Raw genomic sequence first — 23033 nt, 5'->3', positions numbered from 1 at the left:
AGAAGAATGCATCCCACGTGCTTTGAACTTGTTCCCTCAGCCCACTACTAATAGGCCCAGGGCAGAGCCCTAGAAAGAGCGAGTTACGTCAATGAGGGGTCAGAACGCGAGAGGGTCACGTGGTTCATGTAGCCGCCGAATAGTTCCGAACGAAGCTTGTGGCGGGTCAGTGAAAATGGACCGTAGCACTGTAAACGGTCAGCGACCTTCGGGGGTTTCGCAAACTGGATCTCACGGGAAAAACCGAGCTACCTTCTAAAGGCCTTCACACCGAAAAGGGAAGGGCCGTGAGGGGGATTCCAACAAGCCTGGTACGTAAGAAACGGCTGCGTGGCTGCGCAGCGACTAGCCGCCTCCTCTGCTGCTCCTGCCCTTTGTTTCCGCGGGTGATGACAGCGTGTGGACAAGGCGGCCCACGGGGACCTGAAGAACCCGACAAACGCACTCAGTGAACAGGAGCAGACCGCAGTCCACAGCAGAAGCCGCGTGGCATCGAAAACATTCGGCCGTATCGATTTAGCTCTCGATGCGCAAACGAGATTATCAATCGATCGGCACAATGGAAAGGTTAGGGAGAATAGAGATATCCTAAACAAACTGATTGATGCCACCTGCTATTTGGCTAAGCAAGAAACAGCATTTCGGGGCGACGAGGAAGGCGAGGACTCCTTGAACCCGGGGCAACTACGTGGAACTCCGTCATCCCACGCTGCAGAGTATGATGACGCGTGGGTGGCTCGTTCAGCATGATCTGGTTGAAACCGTTCCCGAGGCAACAAAGTCGCTCCAATTAGTCTTAACTAGACCAGCAACAACGGTAGCTGTTGAGAGGTCATTTTCAGCGAGGAAGAGAGTGAAGACCCTCAGTCGAAATCGCACCGGACAAGGTCCCGCCTGTCATCGCTGGCCCTGGTTTCAGTTGAGAAGGAGAGACTTCCCAAACTCCGACAAGCGGGAGACTCGCCGTGAAGTCACGGAGGTGTTGGTTCGCAAGGAGAGACGCCTGGGTTTCGTGTTCCAGTACAGTAAGGTAACATGTTTCTATAACTTTATGTGATGGCTGCTGGTTCATACTGTAACGTGCATGGATTAGTAGAGACGCTGGCCGCTGGCAGGCGAGTCTGACCCTTTAGTCGAGCGGTTAGCGATGTCTCCTGCGGTGCGGGCGCTACGGGTTCGCTTCCCGGCCGCGGCAGTTCCTGTGGTTGCGTTGTCCCCCGAATTCGCTACCATACTGTTCGCTAGACTGATAGGCTGATGGTGATCTGGTTTAACTGCTGTGCTGCACTGGAACTTGATTGATTTAAGACCGACGTGTCTCATTTACATGTGAATGTTTGCTTTGTGCTGTGAAGTGGCGATCTGAGGTGACTGCTGTGCTGCACTGGTTATACTTCTTTGAAGACCTCCTTCTTTGCCTTTTGGATGTAGGCCTATGCGTGGTGCAGTGATGTTGACGTTGTGTTTGGAGAGAGAGATGAGTTGGGCGACGTGTGTGGCCCTTGATTTGAAACATTGTATCGCGACTGGCAATTTTTGTTTGTTTTTTTTTATTTTTGGTAATTTGATCATAAAGTCCGCCACTGTAACACTCCGCTTACTCTTTATTAGCGGGGTTCCAGGGCATCAGTTTTCCTCAATGGCATTTCCTTGACGCTGCACTCACCCATGACATTTGCGCTTGGCACAACGTGTAATTGAGTGTATTAAAATATTCCATGCTTACCCAATCTCAAAGCTCACGGGCACGTGCCTGGTAAGTAACCTGCTAACATCTATTTCAGCATCTCTGATATATTCTCTGCACCATTGCACTTGATCGCCTCTCGTTTCACCCGTGTAAGGCAATCCTTGCGTAGATATCTGAAGATTGTTGTGTTGCAGTGTTGTTACTCTATGTTAGGTACACTGAGAGAGCCACGAAACTGGAGTCAAATTCCATGTATGTGCGCACCTACAGGGCTAATAAACATGACTCTGAATCCCTAATATTTTGCATTATTTCATCCGTTTGAAATGTGATGACGACGTGGCAGTTCTGTTGGGCGGTCAATCAACATTACAGTCGATCGGTATTCCAATATATAGTTTAGCTGTAGTTCTCTTTTGGGGTTTTTTGCCACCAGTTCATCAGCGTTAGCATTTCAGTGTTAGCCTGCTCGTTGTCATCGGTATCCCTTCCTTCTCCTCTGCACGCAGGGTACAGGCTAGTTCCCGTCGATGCAGAGAACGGGTCAACTGAGCATGCGCGAAATGCCTCTACACGCCCCGCGTAGCACCCAGGCGCTAGGATTCTAGGAAGACCCGCCCCTACCCTGCGTCTGATTAGCTAACTTTAACCCTAACCCCGCCCTAACCCTAACCTCAACCTACCCAAACAACGGAGGCGACGAGTACTTGCGCATGCTCAGTTGACCGTTCTCCGCATCGACGGGAACTAGCCTCTACCCTGCACACAGTACGCCGGATAGTCATGTGACCGTAGCCTGCACACGCGTCACTGCCTAAGCAGAGACTGATTGGTCAGCTCTTAATAATGGGCGTGGATATGCAGACTGCGCACAAACGGACGCCCGTGCGCGCACATTTTGTTATTTAATTAAATCGCAGGCTTTGGTGGTTATATAATTGCACGGGCTGACATCGCGACTGCGATTAGATTAGTCGTGCGACACCCTTATTAAAATGCGATCCTCGAACCGAAGTTAATGCAGACAGTCTAAAATTCCTCAAACTACAGTGTCCCATTGTTCTCCGTCTGTCTGACAGGAGCCCCGCCACGTCTGCGTCACGTTGTAATCTTACTTCCTGCTGGAGTTGTGTCCAACACGCCGGTGTTGGTCGCTGCACCAGTGGTCGCCCTACCTGCTCAAAAATACAACAGCGGTAAACGGAAACTAAAGAGTGTCTCTAACCGTGGCAGAGACGCCAGCTAGCATTATGCAACCTGCCTCCATGGTCCACATGGATAAAATAATAATTTACAAGTGGAGATGTGTTACAGATTGCAGCCCCCCCCCCCCCAGCCCCCCAATTGTACTGGCCAATTACCCCACTCTCCCGAGCCGTCCCGGTCGCTGCTCCACCCCCTCTGCCGATCCGGGGAGGGCTGCAGACTACCACATGCCTCCTCCCGTACATGTGGAGTCGCCAGCCGCTTCTTTTCACCTGACAGTGAGGAGTTTCGCCAGGGGGACGTAGCGCGTGGGAAGATCACGCTATTCCCCCCCCCCCAGTTCCCCCTCCCCCCTTGAACAGGCGCCCCAACCGACCAGAGGGGGCGCTAGTGCGGCGACCAGGACACACACCCACATCCGGCTTCCCACCCGCAGACACGGCTAACTGTGTCTGTAGGGACGCCCGACCAAGCCGGAGGTAGCACGGGGATTCGAACATGGATTGCAGCTTTAAAGCGGTAACCTGCTGTACGTTTTTTAGAAAATGTTACGATATTCATTTCATTGGCCTTCTATATGATTTGAGACTGTGTGATTTTTAAACCCTAACTCAGAGGCTTCATTTTTTTTTCCCACCAGCGACGACAATAAGTCAATGACAAATCTGGCTCGAGTAAAAAACAGGACATGGCTTTCTGGGGCATCCGAACAATTTCTACACCAATCTGCGTTCCGGTTTGTATGCGTGTGGGTGTTAGCGTTGCGTGTGCAGCAGCGTGTAAATCTGTACGTACGTGGAATGGATGTGGACGTTGAGATACACTAAGCTCTGCTAAGCACCGGAGACCCACCTTGTGAACCACCAAAAGGTCATGGTAGAAAGAAAGCCCGCCGTTGATTCAGGGCAGGGATTCTGAGGAGAAATGGTAGAAAAGGTGGAGAAAATAGGCCACAGAGGGGTTTATATGAGGATAAGGACACAACAGCCACGTTCTCTGTGCATGACCTGCTTTGACACGCTTGGTAGCGACCCTTAAACAGACTTCCAACAAAGGTCTCTGCAAAACACTGATATACAGTATTACACGCTGCTGCAAGAGAGGAAGTGCTGTCAATTTGTCACACACGTGCACATGTGCATGGATGGTTTGTACACCGCTTTGCGTGCACACGCACATGCACACAAACAGACAATACAGGGGGGCGCTTTGTGCGGGAACGAGTGTATATCAGTGACTCACAGGGTCTGTGACGACGTTGGAGAAGAGAGGAGGTTTCTCATTAAAGCAGCAAAGAATTAGCTCCAGGGCCACCAGGCTAAAGTAGAAGTAGAACGTGGTGAAACGCAGCTTGTCAGGGACCTCACTCTGAAACACAAAGAACACACACACACACACACACACACACACACACAGGCGTTTTGGTGTTGAGTTATTCATGGGAGTCTATTTTCATGCTGGCTCATGAGTCTCCCCTGCCTGCGCCAAGATAAGTGGGCTGTGTCAGTGTCGATTGTCTGGCATAGTACACAGCGCTGGTGTCCGTTTTTGGCTTGCAGTTGTGTCTACGCCGGCTGGCCGTGGCCGCGTCTCAGCGAGGACACAGGTGCCTCGGGCTGTTTTCCGTGAAGCAGTCGAGGCGAGAACACACAGGAGCATCTGTCCACACGGTGTTTTAATAGATGTTAGCGAATGCATTTCACGCCGCTGAAATAAACCCTCAAACCAATGGCAACAACTATGTGAACGCAACGTCCTGCTGAAGAGAGTAACCAGGAACAAAACCAGGTGCACATGAGGCTGTTGAATTTGATATTCATGACAGAGTTTGTGCTCACCATGACGCACGGACAATTCGACCTAACTTAGCAGCTGAACTATGATCTTCTTGCGTCACATGTGTACTTTATCTCATCACCATCTATAGCAGGGGTGTCAAACTCCAGGCCTCGAGGGCCGCACTGTCTGCAGGTATTTGTTGCAACCGTGCACTGCGCCACCTGAATTAACTAATTAGCTCACCTCCTGGATCAAGGAGGGAAAGGAACTAGTTTAATCAGGTGGCGCAGTGCACGGTTGCAACAAATACCTGCAGACACTGCGGCCCTCGAGGCCTGGAGTTCGACATCCCTGATCTATAGGGATGGAGTACGTAATTGGAAGACAGCGGCGTTACCGGCAAAGAATTTGCTGCAGGGGGCGTCCGCGTAGCGTAGCAATCTATTCCGTTGCCTACTGTTGATTGATATTAAATATAATCCGAGTGTATTTTGTATTACTCTGTATGTAACCGATGTATGTAACCAAAACAGAGGGTGAAGAAGACACATTCATGTAGACAAATATATTGCAGGTCTCCCACAAGAATGTGGGTAGGGGAGGGGGTTGCCCTCCCCTGGGGCCTAGACACCGTGTCTGGTACGAGGAGGACCCCCTGCTAAGCTCAGTAGGGTAGAACAGGATGAGCACGTCTTAAAGCTCAACCACCAATAGGTTCCATTGATAGGATAATCAAGACCAGAGGTGTCGTGAAGGAGAAGCAGGGGGGTCTATATAACCCACCAGGGCACACAAAGAAGTCAGACGCACACGACGGATTGGCAGTGTGTCTCCAGATCTGTACTCAATAAAATCATTTTAATCTCCTAAGACGTGGTGGCTGTTTTCTTCACATCAACGGACCCGGGGACGAGGACCACGAAGGTGATTCTCAATACTACCAACACAGGGATCGCCGGTTCGAATCCCCGTCTTACCTCCGGCTTGGTCGGGCGTCCCTACAGACACAATTGGCCGGGTCTGTAGGTGGGAAGCCGAATGTGGGTATGTGTCCTGGTCGCTGCACTAGCGCCGCCTCTGGCACCTGTTCAGGGGAGAGGGGGGGGACTGGGGAGGAATAACGTGATCCTCCCACGCACTACACCCCCCTGGTGAAACTCCTCACTGTCAGGTGAAAAGAAGCGGCTGGCGACTCCACATGTATCGGAGGAGGCATGTGGTAGTCTGCAGCCCTCCCCGGATCGGCAGCGGGGGCGGAGCAGCGACCGGGACGGCTCAGAAGAGTGGGGTAATTGGCTGGACACAATTGGGGAGAAAAGGGGGGAAAACATCCAAGCAAAAAAATAAAGCAGTTACCGCGGCCAGATTTCATTCATCAGTGCAGAGCGGTTCTGCTCGACTTTCCTCTTCATTGGGAAAATAACAATACGCCGCACCACAGAACGTTTAAAGGGTGTGAGAGGAGCCGATTTGATTGGCCAAGTGGAAGCCCGCCTCAGCTCCACCCGCTCATTATGAATTCATCCTAATTCCAACCTCTTGCCAAGGCTGCTGCACTAGTCACCAAATTACCAAAGTTACACTGGACGTGCCCATGTGCGCCGTGTTTGCGCTTGTGCCCAGATTCACTAAAATAGAGTCCTAGATCCCCAGTCGACATTGTGATTGGTCCGTGGTGGCCATCCCATGTTTAGAGATTGAGGATAGCTTGTCAAAATAGTGGAACTCGCAGGAAGCCAGAAACGCATGCATGATTACACTTTTGTCCTGAAATATTACTCCGCAGATATCAAGGTCCGTCATTTCTTCCGAGGACATTCCTCAATGGAGATTTTTTTTTTCTTTTAAAATCACTAACTCCTTTGTCCTCTTCCCTTTAAACGCCTCTCTCGCCCGCTCGAAACATTTGGGTCAGTTGATAAAAACTGGCCCTGAGGGACTTTAGCTTTTCTGAATCATATTCGGGCTAATTTGCTGGATCAACGTGATTAAAAGGACACAGGGCTGTAGTGGCTTTGCTTCACCCCCGGCCTGCCTGCTGGCCTGTCTGCATTGCCAACTGAACTTCTGAATCCTCGCCCATCGTCCTGTCTGTCCGCCTCTTGGTCTCTCTGCCCGTGCTGAGTTTCACAGTGTGCACAGAAAATCGAACCCTTTAATTCAAAATTTTTTACACTATACCAAGAAAGAAAGACCTACTAAGAAATGCTTAAAAAAAAAAAAAGCGAACGATGCTCAATTTCTTCTTTAAAAAAGACAAATGAAGTTAGTAATGGGTTTCTAAATCCACTATGATGTTTTGAGGAATGATTTTATTTCCAGCTTATGCCCATTTAAGTGTTGCGTGTTTCTGTGTCCAACTCTCAGGACTCTTATCTGGCCTGCATCTCGTTGCAGCTCTGGAGGTTCGATAAGTAGGCTAGGCGTCAACAGGTCTCAGGAACAACAGGTCCACTATTCCCCTTCTGTTCTCCGCTTATTAGCCACGTCCTGGGTTGACCCCAAAGAGCATATCCAACAGACTGTAAGCTCCTGACCCAGTCACTTGGTTCTTTTTTTGGGGGGGGCTACAGGAGTTTGTCATTGCGGAGGAGAGACATTGAGTATGAGCAGAGTGTGGAAAAATAAATAAAGGGCAAAGAACAAGAAGAGAAGAGAGGAAAGAATGAGGCTGAGAGGAAACCCCTGAGGAAGACAGGAAGACAGAGAGACAGACAGACAGAAAGAGGGCGGGTAAGATGAAGCGGCAACAGAGATGAGAAGACTCCCAGATGGAGGAATAGAGGTTTGATGAACATGTTAACAGATGCACAAAGGCTGCGGTGCGTTCTCACCTGGCTGGAGGCCTGCAGGATCTTGGAGCGAAAAGGCACGACGGCGCACAGCACCGACAGGAACCAGAAGATGAAGAGGACCCCTGAGGACTGGACCCCGTGTAACCTCTCAAACTGGATCAGAAACGTGGCCAACAACTGAGAGAGGGTACAGAGGCGAGGGGTGGGGGTGGGAGGGTATTACACATGGAGGAAAGGGAGGGGGGTGAAATGAGTCAGCCAGGACAGAAATCACAGGACACGTATGGTTACCCCTTGTCTGCTTAGTCTGACTGGGTCATCCCCCCCCCCCCATGATTTACAATGCTATAGTGTGTAAAATATGCGACTCTGGAGGATTACATTTATTCCTAAATCCTTCGACCTTTTGACTTTGACTTTCGATGTCTCAGAAAAACACAAAATATCAACCTTTCATGGGTTTACACCAAAGAACAGATGATGTGCCATCAACACAATGGCTCTCTTCTGATTTTAGTATGGAAGTCAGTGGAGAAATTGGAAGGAAAGAAAAATGACTTTAAAAAGTGTACTTTTCCTACTCCTCAATAACATGCCATGCATAAAATGCACGGGTATTCCAGGTGTACTGCATGGATCTGATATTCTTCTCTGAGCTTCTGCTCGAGAGAGATGTAATTAAAGCTATGTATCCATCCATCCATTACCCGAACCGCTTATCTTACCACTGCGCCACCGTGCCGCCTAATTAAAGCTACTATGTTAAAAAGAAAACCCATCCAAATGCTTCACTGTGTCAGGTGAAGTAAGAGTAATGGGTGTTGTAACATACTTTCATCACTGTGACAGTTTAGCCAATGTTAATAAAGGTTCTTTAACTATGTTTGGCATAAATTTTGTGCACAGGATGTGTCAATAACACAAAGGGAAAGGCCCCTTTTTTACAGCTTCGGTAAACAGGAAAACTCAGAGGGCAAACACAACTCGAGTTGTTTAAGGTAGACGATTGAGTTGAACCTAGGAACTAATAACTGTTTATAGATTTGTTGGTGGCCACTGCCAATGCTTTTAAACATTAAACCATGGGAACATTGTTTTTACATTGAATCATGGGTTGTTATTCAAATGAAATCCATCCATCATCCAAGCCGCTTATCCTACACAGGGTTGTCATTGGGCAGCAGGCGGGGAGACACCCTGGACAGGCCGCCGGTCCACCACAGGGCTGACACGCACGCACACACACACACACACACACACACACACACACACATCTAGGGACAATTCAGTACGGCCTATTCACCTGACCTACATGTCTTTGGACTGTAGGAGGAAACCGGAGCACCCGGAGGAAACCCACGCAGAGACGGGGAGAACATGCAAACTCCACACACAGGACGACCTGGGATGACCCCCAAGGTTGGACTACCCCAGGGCTCGAACCCAGGACCTTCCTGCTGTGAGGCGACCGCGCTAACCACTGCGCCACCGTGCCTCATATGAAATCATGCACGTTAATAATGATGTTGAGCCTTCTCCATTTCTTGTTGCAGCCATAGTGAATCGCACATCGGGCAAAGATAAAATTCCAATGACAGCACTTCACCGTGTTATCTCCCCGAAATCGGTATGTGGAACAATATCAGTTTCGCCTAAACACGAATAAAAAATAGTTCAGCAAACACACAAACAAATGGAGCAGCGCTTTCAAGTGGCCTCATCAACTTTAACGGAGTCAGGGAACAGCGAACCATAATGTTGACATGCAGGAACAAAAGGAAATCGAAGGCACTCCCGAGTTTGCTGTTGCAGAAGTTAAAACGCCTTTATTTGAAACATGGCAGACTCGTAGATGTTTCGGCAGGAGGCTTCATCTGGATGCAAGATAAAATGACAAAAGTAAAAGACAAACGGAACTGGAAGAGTGCACTAAGTAAAGTGCAGATCTCCGTCAGGATTATCTGCCCTTCACCGGTGCTCAGACTTGGCAGCAGACCAGCTGAGGAGTTAGCACTCAGTTGTGGTATAAAACAGCTTTTTCAAAGGTTTTGAATCACAGCAACCCCGAGAGATCCTTGATCATACAGTCATAACTGTGTACAAAAGCTATTGGGCTGACAGGCCCAGCAGTATGAGAGATTAGCCGCTAGAGATATGCACACACACACGGACAGAAAAACCAGTGGTTTCCCTGCCATTATGAGACTTCTGCACAGCGCCCAAGTCGATTTATTGAGAAATATGGAAAAAAAGTTTTTAATATGCAGCACTCAAGCTAACAAATCTACCTAATAAAAACGTTCAGCCGGTCAGTCTTTGGATATGCAGCCTCCTAGACGGACTCTCACATGAATGTGATGAAGTCGAATATGAACTTGGACTTTCCAAAAAGAAAAGGTTTGCTATGTGACCATTTTGGTCAAACCCTAACCCTGTTTTTATTTTCATAATATAATAAAGCTGGGTAAACCGTTTGTGCTCGCGCATGCGCGACTCACATCTGCGGTTGACTCAGATCCGGCAGCGACAAGACTATGCAACACTTCCTGTTTTGACTGCAACCTAGAGGAAGTTGTTCCTTTATAACATTCGCATGTTTTGGATTGTCAAAATTCTTTTAATGACTTTTCACATGTCACTGCCTGATCTGAATCAACTATAGATGTAATTCATGCATGTGCGAGCATAAACAGTTTGCCCAACTTTATTATATTATGAAAATAAAGAGAGGGGTTATTATTTTTGGTTCGTCCAGTGCACCTCCAGTTCTCCTGTGCTGAGATCAGCAGTGAATGATTTTCTGACTTGCAAAACGCCATCGACGTCTCGTTTAGTTTCAAGATTCATACCCAAATACGTAACGTTTTGACACTGTCACTGCCTGATCTAAGTCAACCGTGACTCACATCTACAGTTGACTTGGATTGGGCAGCGACAGAGAGCAGCATAGGTCAAGTGAGTTAGAGAAGGAATGAAGAGCGGTCTTTCAAAGGTTTTGAATCACCGCAACCACAAGAGGTCCTGGATCATACAGTCATAACTGTGCACAAAAGTTATTAGGCTGACAGGCCCAGTAGTATGCGAGATTAGCTGCGGACAGATCATCATCATTATCGGCAGTCACTCGGGGTCGAGTATGACTGTCCTTTAGGACGCCTGTGCATGACAGCGTTTTACGTGGACAGGCTGATGCACCTGCAGCCACCACTCGGTCCTTGGCAGGGGGTGGCCAGACTCTGATGGCATGGAGAACCAAGACGATTGGGGACCACCAACTGTTGCAGCCTTCATCCGCCTTCACTGCCGTTGTGACCTGGAGACATCTTCCACCAGTTCCACCATTGAGGTCTTTGTTGGATCACGCTTCATCTGGAACCTCCCCCTTGACCTGTCCGCCTTGGGTGACCCTACAAGGAGCCAAGCTCCGGACAGCATAGCTCTTGGGATCATTGGTACATGCAAGCTTCTCCACGGCAAGGCGGCGATCCAGGAGAACACACACACAATATCCCTGCCAGCCGATAGCTACTATATAGTAGATAACTATATAGAGCATAACACAGACATCACAGCCTTGGGTGTGTTGGTAGGAATCAGGAACCAAGTCATGGTTCGAGGTCTATCAGAAACCCTATCAACTCAGCAGCGATATGTATCAGTTTCCAATCTAACTACAGTTAGTACACAACCTACACTACAATGTAACACAAACACCAGCAACATAGAAATACAAGGCGAGACAAGAACAGTTCCACTGGAAAACAGTCATATCAGAAACCTTCAGATATATGATTACAGTAAAGGAGATAAATCACAGAGTTATTGAAGCCCTTGAATTTTTGTAGGTTTTAGAGTCAAAATCCAAAAGGTTTCCTTCTGGAGCCGTCTTACAAGTCTGCCCCCTAACAGAAACAAGGATCAACTCAACGCCAATGGCTCGAAGACAGGCAGAACTATTACCATTAGCCATTTCAGAGCGGTTGACTATGGGGTAGTTTTCATTACTGACCCTTACTACATATTTATGTTCAGACATTTTCTTTTCATTTTCATTTTGTCCTGCCATCATAAAAACACATCCACATGGGCATACTAATTGGTTAACGATAAAGACGGTGTTAAGAGTTAATGAACCCATTGGTCATCCATCCATTATCCAAACCGCTTATCCTGCTCTCAGGGTCGCGGGGATGCTGGAGCCTATTCCAACAGTCATTAGGCGGCAGGCAGGGAGACACCCTGGACAGGCCACCAGACCATCACACGGCACACACACACACACACACACACACACACACACACACACACACACACACACACACACACACACACACACACACACACACACACATTCACACCTAGGGACAATTTAGTACAGCCGATTCACCTGACCTACATGTTTTAGCACTGCCGGAGGAAACTGGAGCAGCCGGAGGAAACCCACGCAGACACAGGGAGAACATGCAAACTCCAAACAGAGGATGACCCATGACGACCCCCAAGGTTGAACTACCCTGGGGCTCGAACCCGGGACCTTGCTGTGAGGCGACCGCAATAACCACTGCGCCACCATGCCACCCACCATTGATCATATTAATTTTTTTTTTGATTTCCCCCCCCCTTTTTTTCTCCCCAATTGTACTTGGCCAATTACCCCACTCTTCCGAGCCATCCTGGTCGCTGCTCCACCAGCTCTGCCGATCCGGGGAGGGCTGCGGACTACCACATGCCTCCTCTGATACATGTGGAGTCACCAGCCGCTTCTTTTCACCTGACAGTGAGGAGTTTCGCCAGGGGGGCGTAGCGCGTGGGAGGCTCACGCTATTCCCCCCCAGTTCCCCCTCCCCCCCAAACAGGCTCCCCGACTGACCAAGAGGAGGCGCTAGTGCAGTGACCAGGACACATATATCCACATCCAGCTTCCCACCCGCAGACACAGCCAATTGTGTCTGTAGGGACGCCCAACCAAGCCGGAGGTAACACGAGGATTTGATCTGGCGAGCCCCGTGTTGGTAGGCAACGGAGTAGAGCGCTACACTACCCAGACACCCTGATCATATTAATGTAATTGTATAAATGCCAGAGAGGAATTTAGTTTGTGTGATACATTGGATGCGCTCCATTTGACCTGTGCAGCATGCCGTATATTACATAGCAGGCAAGTGGAGAACGCCGCGGCAGGTTGTTACGGTGACTTCCTACCAGCTGACTATCAAACGACAACAGACAACATGGTAGAAGTTATCGTAGCACTTCTTGTTAAGGACGGGTTGTCTCAACAGTACAACATTTCCATTTGGATTCAGCCATGCCGAGCCACGTAAAAGACGGGCGTGTTACCAGTCGTTTGTCTTGCTGTTCGTACACAGGTTTTACTTGCAAAACAGGCGGTGTCGGGGTTAAACGGTGCAGAAACCACAGCCTTCTAACACAAACCAGCGCTGTGCTGCTCGGATTTTGGAGCACACCCGGCGAGTGAGTCTTTGTGGTTTTGTAAATGTAGTTAGACTGGAAGTTGTTGCAGATAGCTGCTGCTGGGTTGACGGGTTTTCCCACAGGCCTCGAGCCCTGCATTCTTCTGATGGCTGTGATAAGTTGTGTTGTCTTGCATTTTCACCCAACAAACGTTGGGCAGCAACGCGCTGAAGGCTGCCGCAATAAATAGCAAACTGGCTGAAATTGAAAATCATTTTCATTTCATAGCAAGTCTAAGTTTCTGAATCAGCTTTACAAAATATAAACCAAAAAAACAAAAAACAAAAAGAGGAAGGAAGAGTTGAAGGTCAGAAAAAGTAAAAATCTTGATAAGCAAACTCAAAGAAGCGAGTCTGAGCTCCACAGATGAGCTCTCCCATAATCTAGGATCCCTAATGGCAAAATCTCGCTCATGTGACGTTTGCTTAACGGTACGAATCCACATTATCGCGTAAAACCAACGGATGGGAATATGACTCAGGATCTGCCCACGCTCGAGATCACGTGCGTTCAGTTCTTTGCAGCGCTCCGTGTCGGGAGGTAGCATAACGCGTGTGCGGGTGTGTTTACACAGACGTCCCCCCCCCCCCCCCCGGAGGTTGGAAATGTGCTCACCATCGTCATGCCAACCACCAGCGGTGTAACAAAGTAGATGGGTGGCTGGGTGCTGCCGTGCCGTAGCTCGTGGAATGTGTAGAAGAGATCCGTCCAACACACGATCCACAACGCCAAACCAAATACCTGTGTGCACAGCATGAGAGAGAGAGAGAGAGAGAGAGAGAGAGAGAGAGAGAGAGAGGAGGTGATTGAGCAAGAGAGAGAGGTAGCGAGTGGGAAGAAATACATGAATACAGAGCGTAGTGTTCATAGGCATGGGGGAGAGGGAGGAGAAGGGCACAATAAAAAAGAAAAACCAACTCATCACCCTCGATCTAAGTCCGTCAGGGCTGTGGCGTGCCTAATGGGCGAGTGACTCAACATCTAAACATCTGTATGTGGGGAAGTGTCTTTTTTTGGCTACATATCAGTTACTTGATTACCAAAGTAGAGAGAGAGAGAGAGGGAGGGAGAGGTAGCGAGTGAGCGAGAGAGAGACAGACAGAGGTAGCAAGAGAGAGAGACAGACAGAGGTAGCAAAAGAGAGAGACAGACAGAGGTAGCAAGAGAGAGAGACAGACAGAGGTAGCAAGAGAGAGAGACAGACAGAGGTAGCAAAAGAGAGAGACAGACAGAGGTAGCAAGAGAGAGAGACAGACAGAGGTAGCAAAAGAGAGAGACAGACAGAGGTAGCAAGAGAGACAGACAGACAGAGGTAGCAAGAGAGAGAGACAGACAGAGGTAGCAAAAGAGAGAGACAGACAGAGGTAGCAAGAGAGAGAGACAGACAGAGGTAGCAAGAGAGAGAGACAGACAGAGGTAGCAAAAGAGAGAGACAGACAGAGGTAGCAAGAGAGAGACAGACAGGTAGCAAGAGAGAGAGACAGACAGAGGTAGCAAGAGAGAGAGACAGACAGAGGTAGCAAGAGAGAGACAGACAGGTAGCAAGAGAGAGAGACAGACAGAGGTAGCAAGAGAGAGAGACAGACAGAGGTAGCAAAAGAGAGAGACAGACAGAGGTAGCAAGAGAGACAGACAGACAGAGGTAGCAAGAGAGAGAGACAGACAGAGGTAGCAAGAGAGAGAGACAGACAGAGGTAGCAAAAGAGAGAGACAGACAGAGGTAGCAAAAGAGAGAGACAGACAGAGGTAGCAAGAGAGAGAGACAGACAGAGGTAGCAAAAGAGAGAGACAGACAGAGGTAGCAAGAGAGAGAGACAGACAGAGGTAGCAAGAGAGAGAGACAGACAGAGGTAGCAAAAGAGAGAGACAGACAGAGGTAGCAAGAGAGAGACAGACAGGTAGCAAGAGAGAGAGACAGACAGAGGTAGCAAGAGAGAGAGACAGACAGAGGTAGCAAGAGAGAGACAGACAGGTAGCAAGAGAGAGAGACAGACAGAGGTAGCAAGAGAGAGAGACAGACAGAGGTAGCAAAAGAGAGAGACAGACAGAGGTAGCAAGAGAGACAGACAGACAGAGGTAGCAAGAGAGAGAGACAGACAGAGGTAGCAAGAGAGAGAGGTAGCGAGTGAGCAAGAGAGAGAGAGCGACAAAGCGGTAGCGAGAGAGAGAGAGAGCAGTAGCGAGTGAAAGGTAGCGAGCGAGAGAGAGAGGTATCAAGCATATGTAGCGAGCAAGCACGCGAGAGAGAGGTAGCGAGCGAGAGAAAGCGATGGAGAGAAACAGTTGCAAATGGAGAAATGCGGGGAGCCTGAGGAGAGAGAAGGGAGCATGGCACAGACGGAGATCTCAGAGGTCAGAGTGACTGACACAGCGCTCCTCTCACCGTCTTGAAGCGGTTCAGGACGGACATCATAATGTAGCCTTTGTTATTCTTCTTCAGGTAGAAGAGGTAGATGGGGCACACCGCCCACAGGTAGATGCACGGCAGCCATGACAGGACGGACAGCTGGAAACACTCCGGCAGGTCGGGCTTGTCTGTGTGGATGGTTTGGTTTGCCTGTGGCTACAGGAGAGACAGGGTTAGATCGACCCGTGCCTGTCAGAAGAACAAAAAAATAAGCTAAACGATGCCATGGCCTTCCTACAAGTGGAAGTAGGCTTTCCCATCTCCAGAGCACTGTTTCAAATTCTGTTTCCGTGACACATTCCCTATTAAAACAGTGCATGCATGCCTCACCCCCCCCACCGGCACACACACCAACACATGCCCACACAGCCTCGTACCGGCTGCTTTTCTTATCAACAACTCAAACAAAACTGCAAACTAATACATAATAAACGTCTATTCAGGCCGAGCTTAACGGGCCAGGGTGGCCGCCTACACATTAAACTTACATGGGAAACCCTGCACCATGTGACCAAAGACATGTAAAATGATAAATCGGTGGAGGTGGTGGGGGGAGGGGGTGACTGAGGCAACAATAATAATACATATAGGGGCGTCCGGGTAGCATAGTGGTCTATTCCGTTGCCTACCAACACAGGGATCTCCGGTTCAAATCCCCGTGTTACCTCCGGCTTGGTCGGGTGTCCCCTACAGAAACAATTGGCTGTGTTTGCGGGTGGGGAGCCGGATGTGGGTATGTGTCCTGGTCGCTGCACTAGCACCTCCTCTGGTCTGTTGGGGGTGCCTGTTCAGAGGGGAGGGGGAACTGGGGGGGAATAGCGTGATCCTCCCATGCGCTGCGTCCCCCTGGTGAAACTCACTGTCAGGTGAAAAAAAGCAGCTGGCGACTCCACATCCAACTCCACTGGAGTTGGATCGGCTGAGGGAGCTTGGTCTGCCACCTCCTGTGGGCCCAAAGACCACGGCCCTGACCGGAGCTGCGCCCGAAGAGGAAACACCGCGGGGCAGGACCCAGAAGCGGGTCAGGCTAAGCTAACTGCTAGCCCATGCAGACTGGCAGTTCTGACAGTCATCCTGGCTGGCGTTCGTTCTCCTGGACAGTGATTTTTTTTTTTTGGATATATGTGTTAGTTTGGATATATGTGTTGGTTTGGATATATGTGTTAGTTCGGATATATGTGTTAGTTTGGATATATGTGTTAGTTTGGATATATGTGTTCTTGTAGTTTTTGGATGTGTGTTTCTGTCTTTGTGTTGCACTGCTGTGGGCTGGGGGAAACCACGTTTCATTTCATTTCATGTGTTCGAGTGCGTGAAATGATTCTGATTCTGATTCTGATCGGCAGAGGGGGTCGAGCAGCGACCGGGGTGGCTCGAAAAAGAGTGGGGTAATTGGCCGGATACAATTGGGGAGAAAAGGGGGGGGGGTACACACAGTTGACTCTTGGGCCAGTTATAAGTCTCATTTGTACCTATTGATATCTGTCCTGACTAGTGAGAGTTGCTGCCTCCCTCCCTCCTCATCCTACCTCCTCATCTTACCTCCTCATCCGCCCCTTGACTCCTTTGACATTTGCAGCTATACTTGCAATTACGTAGTTTTGACGGGCTTAAATCAGCTCATTCCGTCGATATGTCACCTGCTGTCAGAGCAGTTTTTCAGCTGGGGCGAGTCCTCGAGGCTAAATGAATGTCAAGGACTCGAACGCGTCAGAGAGCCGGTGAAGGACACGGAGCGATGCAACTCGGGGAGGACAAGTGGCCGCAGCGCAGTGCTAATATAGCTTATCTAGCTCCCAGTGGCTTTAAGGCCCTTCTGCTGCGAGCAGATCAAACATCCACAGCTGGGCGGTGACAGCCGTGGCAGCAACATCGCTGTAAGTAAAGCAGATAAGCGTCACGTATGTACGGGGCGGGAGAGCAAATGTAAACTGTGCGCGGCGAAAGGCCAGTGGTTAACGTTACTCCCGTGGACAAACACTAATACAGTCGGAGGCCCACCCCGCCGACACTAGAGAAGATAAACACAGCTGCACGGACCCGGCCGCACACATGACATCGCCACACCCATTAGCGAGCATGCGGGTGTGTATTCACGTGCGGTTGTGCGCGTGTGCTCGAGGTGAGGGATGTATGCCCCCCCGTGTCTGAAGCAGTGTGCATGCATATCATGTTTGTCAGTGTGAGTCTGCGTTGAGGTGAACTGACCAGTTGGAACGCCGTGATGTTGGAGCGTAAATATTTCAGCGGGCTCCAGGTTGTGCCATGCGTCCTTCAGAGAAAGCGTGCACGTGCATCCTCCCCCCCCCCCCCCCGCTTCCTCTGAGACTTTGGAAATGCTCTTCCTCCTAATTCCTTTCACACAGCCTGTACGTATCGCTGTGGCCACCGCCGACAGAATAGATGCATTTAGGGGCTACAAATGACTGGACATCAAATTTGATCAACTTTTGCAGATGACCCAAACATAATACCATTTTTTTTTATTTATTTAAGTACAAGAACTACTGGCAGTTGAGTCTCCATAGTGCCGGTCCATCAATATCATGAAATTGTGCAAATGGACAAAGGCACCAATATATGTAGAGTGGCAGCCATTATGATATGCTGTCTTATTGATATGCTGTCTTCTTCTACCCTGGGTGGTAAGGAAGATATATATTTATGGGTTAGAGTATGTAAAAGATACGGTTTGCTGTCACTCAGCAACAATATACTTCATACTGGTGAGTAAAATTAACATCTTAGGGTGTCCTGGTGGCATGGCGGTCTATTCCGTTGCCTACCAACATGGGGATCTCCGGTTCGAATCCCCGTGTTACCTCCGGCTTGGTTGGGCGTCCCTACAGACACAATTGGCCGTGTCTGTGTGTGGGAAGCTGGATGTGGGTGTGTGTCCTGGTTGCTGCACTAGCACCTCCTCTGGTCGGTCGGGGCGCCTGTTCGGGGGAACTGGGGGGAATGGCGTGACCCTCCCACGTGCTATGTCCCCCTGGTGAAACTCCCCACTGTCAGGTGAAAAGAAGCGGCTGGTGACTCCACATGTATCAGAGGAGGCATGTGGTCATCTGCAGCCCTCCCCGGATCAGCAGAGGGGGTGGAGCAGAGGCCGGGATGGCTCAGAAGAATGGGGTGATTAGCAAAGTATAATTCGGAGGAAGGGAGGGTTACATCTTAATGAACCACAGGAAGTCGAATCAGTTCGTCTGGACACAGCCTTCCCTGGTTATTGCGCATGCATCAAGACATCTTAATGAACCATCATGCCAGAGTTCAAATGGAGGAATGTAGTTGTGAAAACATTGAGCCTCTCGCTACCTCCAAATTGTGCCATTACTTGTGCTCTACTTTAACGTCAAACTACGCCAAAATATTTGAGGTTTTCAAGCGTTTCCTGGTTATTTTTCAACATTTTTGCAGTATTTCTGTAAAAGATGGCCGTCTGCCTTCATTTTGAAGCCCATCTGAAAAAAAGAGAAGCAATAGCTTGGGCCGTAGAACTAAATTCTGCACATAATCTACATAATGAGTTTGGTTGTTTAGCATGGTGAAAGACATTCTGTGTCCTCGGTTACAGCCTGTCTCCTTCACCGTGGTTACACCAGCTCAGTCCATGCAGCCAGCAGTACACAGGCCTCAGGAATGCCATGTCCCATCTGCAGTTCTCAACATTATCAGCAAGGGGTTGGCGGGGAATCGATTCAGTCCAATATCGTTTTCTCTCATCTCATCATCAGCCGCTCCTCTGGGGTCGGGTCGCGGTGGCAGCAAGCCAAAGTAGGACACCCCAGACGTCCCTCTCCCCAGCAACGCCCTCCAGCTCCTCCTGGGGGGATCCCAAGGCGTTCCCAGGTCAGAACAGACATGTAGTCCCTCCAGCGAGTTCTGGGTCTACCCTGGGGTCTGCTCCCAATTGGTCCTCCTGGGCCAATCTGCGATGCCGGAAGTCGGCAGACCCGAGTCGCCACCTTTGCCTGCCACCCGGCTTGTATTGCATCTTAGCCCAGTGCTCATCCCCGTGGGTGTTGGGTCCACGGGGTGTCAGTCCAGTATCGTGATAATAATGTCTTCATGCTCAATAATCCAGGTAAGGAAATCACAGAAAGGTGAATCAGTTCATCGGGACACAACGTTTATTGAGAGAAACGTTCCGTCACTTATCTAACGCCCCCTTTCCACTGCATGGTACCGGCTCGACTCAGCCCAGCAAAAGTTAGGGATAGTACCTGGTACCAGGTACTTTTTTTTTGGTACCACCTCCGTCGAGGTTCCAAGTGAGCTGAGCCGATACTTAAAGGTGGCATGAAAATACCACTATAAATAAATAAATATATATTAAATATAAATAGAGAAGGGAGGAAAAACTAGTCAACACGCCCACAAATGACCCGCAGGGCCTCACCGTGAGGGGATACTATCTGCAGTGGGAAACGAAATCCCAAAAAGTAAAGCGAGTAGCGTCGAATAGAGTAGAGTCCAGCTCAGCAAGTACCATGTAGTGGAAAAGGGGCATAGGTGACTTCTTCAGTCTCAACTGACTGCAGGTATCCCCACCCTTATAAACAATACAGTGGCTCAACGACCGAAACCAACGATCGGTTTCCTTCGCAGAAGCGTGGCCACTAACTAGAGCTACAACGGCCATTGAAACTCTAGTTAATGGCCCCTGAATGAAACCGATCGTTGGTTTCTTAAGTGACTTCTTCATCTTCTTCTTGACGTGAGCGACGAGTGATCATTTCTGATTTCGGAAGCGTTACTATTGTACTACACAAGCCCTTTATCACGTCTGTAAATGTTTGCTCTGGCATTTCACTTTTTGAACTCAAATTCTTTAGATTTCTGTTTGAAATAAATGTACAAATTCTCTGTTTGTAATAACTGTGTAACTTTTATTTACTACATTTTCCATAAGATTTTCTCTGTCAACCATTAACACATAGTATTAAAGACAAAGCACTATTTTTTGCCTGTCTTTGCCTGCGTTCATCTTGGAAAAAATGTCTAGAGGAGAATAGTGATGGTGGTGGGAGTTAGCCTGAGGATTGCAGGGTTGTAGTAGAACGCCTCGCCCAATTTTGGTTGGCTAAGGGGTGTCTCATCCTAATAATCTTTTCTTTTTGTCTTCTACGATAATCGTTTATCTGCGAAGCGTTTTGAGATCTCACTCCCCAGATGAGAAGCACTACACAAACTCAATTTATTACTATTATTATTATTATTATTACTTCGATGAGAGCGGCATGGTGGTACAATGGTTAGCGCGGGTGCCTAACAGCAAGAAGGTCCTGGGTTCGAGCCCCAGGGCAGTCCAACCTTGGGGGTCGTCCCGCGTCGTCCTCTGTGTGGAGTTTGCATGTTCTCCCCGTGTCTGCGTGGGTTTCCTCCGGGGGCTCCGGTGTCCTCCCACAGTCCAAAGACATGTAGGTCAGGTGACTCGTCCGCACTACATTGTCCCTATGTGTGTGTGTGGGTGGGTGGGGTGGGGGGTGGGGGGGCCTGGGGCCCTGTGATGGCCTGGTGGCCTGTCCAGGGTGTCTCCCCACCTGCCGCCCAGTGACTGCTAGGATAGGCTCCAGCATCCCCGCAGCCCTGAGAGCAGGATAAGCGACTTGGATAATGGAAGGATGGATGGATGGCTACTTAGATGAGCGATGAAACGTTTCTCTTAATAAACCTTGTGCCCAGATGAACTGATTCCCCTTCCTGCAGTCGCGATAATAAGCATTGACAACGTCACCATCGTAGCGTTTCCCCTCAAAAGCGACATGGAGGCACTATGAGCGGACGCCGTGGAGATGCGAGGATTTCTGCATCTCTGACTGTCTGAATCTGAGTTGCTCGAGTGTTCAGTCAGGGCTGAGAAGGAACACCTTTTTTTTTTTTTTGCAGATTCTCTTTGCATATTATTGCAGTTTTCACATCTTATTGTGCAAACAAAAGCAGATAGAGTCTAACAAAACCTAGCGTTGGATTGCAATACGTATAAAATCATGTTACTTGAGAGGTATCAAATCAGCGCTACATTATAACTGCAGTATGGACCAGGATTATGGAGTACGGGGCAAGGGTTGATTTTAAAAGCTTCACGGTCCTGCAGCTGCACACTGGGCAATGGTTAAAATGGGCAAAAACCAAACATCAACAGCTGACGGGCCTGCAATAACAATCCGCTTTTCCAGCGGTCAAACAGCTGTACGCCGTAAAAAGCGCTGGGTCAGGTTTACTACAATAGCTCTCTGTTTTATAAATATCTGACACCAGTCATTACCATTTCAATCCCGACTACACAGCCTTCACAGTTTTGCATAACACACACGCAGACACACACACACACACACAACACACACACACAACACGGCTGATGCAGGAAATGAGAAGAGGACTGTGGGAAATGTACAAAAATGTGTCACTACGTAGATTTACAGCTTTGTTTTGGGTTTTTTTTTTTAAGTAGACTGTCACAATGATTTGGCTTTTTATAACTACGGGGCAATGGTGAGAGAGGAAGTGGCAGCTGAATGACCTACATTACCGACGCGTCAAAGTGCAGTTCATTCAGCAACAGGAAATAAGAACGGGAGTTTGGGTTTCGTGTGGCTTCAACTCTGACAAAAATTCCCCCCTGATGCTACTCAGTAGCAACGCCCCTGTGAATCTCAACGAGAAAACTGATCATTGCATTCAAATAACATTAGGGGTGTATTGCACCTGGGTTATATGCAAACTGGACATGTGGCGGAGCGAGTACAGGGAAGGCCGGCGAGGAGGAGGAAGTACACGGGAGGATGGCGATGTGGTGGTTGCAGGAAACCATATAAACGCAATATGATATTAGGGTTACAGAACAGGGTGTATCTTCCCAGACCACTGACTAGGAGGAATAAAATGGAGATAAAGGACCGCGTGCTGTGACGACGGGTGCGTCACGTCATCTAGGCTCGAGGAAATACTCTGCAAGGTATTCACTTCTCTGCAGCTTGTCAAAAGGAGACGACTTGCCGATGCAACTGCTGCACGTCAGACCGGGAATAGTCTTGCAAACTCTTTCTGCAAAGATTTGGTTGCAGCTGATGAAATGCGACTAAATTCAGCTTCCCTGCGAAGCGCCTGTCCACGCCTGAAAACCCGTATTTTCAGTGCACCAGATGATATAACACATGGTCGCCTCGCACCCCCGCCTTCCAGTGCTGTGAGTCCAGTGGTGACCTTGGCCTCGGCCTCGGTTATCATGTTCCACGGCGCTGGTGTTAATACACCGTCCGTCTGAGTATTATAAACGAATTTCAAAGAAACGGCAAAATCAAAACACATGCGGTGGTATTTTGAAGCAGATGAAAAGTGACTCGGTGTCAGTTTCAGTGTTTTCCAAAATATTTGTATTCTAAGTCAATGTGCTGGTCAGGAATTTGTTATTTGGTGTTTCGTCAGGGTAAGTGGTTTATTCCATGGCCTACCAACACGGGGATCGCCGGTTCGAATCCTCGTGTTGCCTCCAGCTTGGTCAGGCGTCCCTACAGACACATTTGGTCGTGTCTGCAGGTGGGAAGCCAGATATGGGTATGTGTCCTGGTCGCTGCACTAGCGCCTCCTCTGGTAAGTCGGGCCACCTGTTTGTGGGGGAGGGGGACCTGGGGGGAATAGCGTGGTCCTCCCATGTGCTACGTCCCCCTGGTGAAAC

The 23033-nt window shown here is 49.1% G+C and overlaps 1 protein-coding gene across 1 annotated transcript in view; it reads right to left on the bottom strand.

Moving 5' to 3' along the window:
• abcc3 (ATP-binding cassette, sub-family C (CFTR/MRP), member 3) overlaps positions 1-23033 on the bottom strand; it is a 78252-nt gene that overhangs the window by 45169 nt on the left and 10050 nt on the right. Inside the window, exons 2-6 of the mRNA XM_056297666.1 lie at positions 15329-15508; positions 13561-13686; positions 7510-7647; positions 4139-4264; positions 3749-3810 (exon numbers count right to left, since the gene is read on the bottom strand). Coding sequence (XP_056153641.1) covers positions 3749-3810; positions 4139-4264; positions 7510-7647; positions 13561-13686; positions 15329-15508 — 632 coding nt within the window. The remainder of the gene's footprint in view (positions 1-3748; positions 3811-4138; positions 4265-7509; positions 7648-13560; positions 13687-15328; positions 15509-23033) is intronic.

This window comes from Lampris incognitus, chromosome 17 (genome assembly GCF_029633865.1).
Source record: "Lampris incognitus isolate fLamInc1 chromosome 17, fLamInc1.hap2, whole genome shotgun sequence".
Taxonomy (NCBI): Eukaryota; Metazoa; Chordata; class Actinopteri; order Lampriformes; family Lampridae; genus Lampris; species Lampris incognitus.
This window is presented reverse-complemented; position numbering and strand designations above follow the sequence as displayed.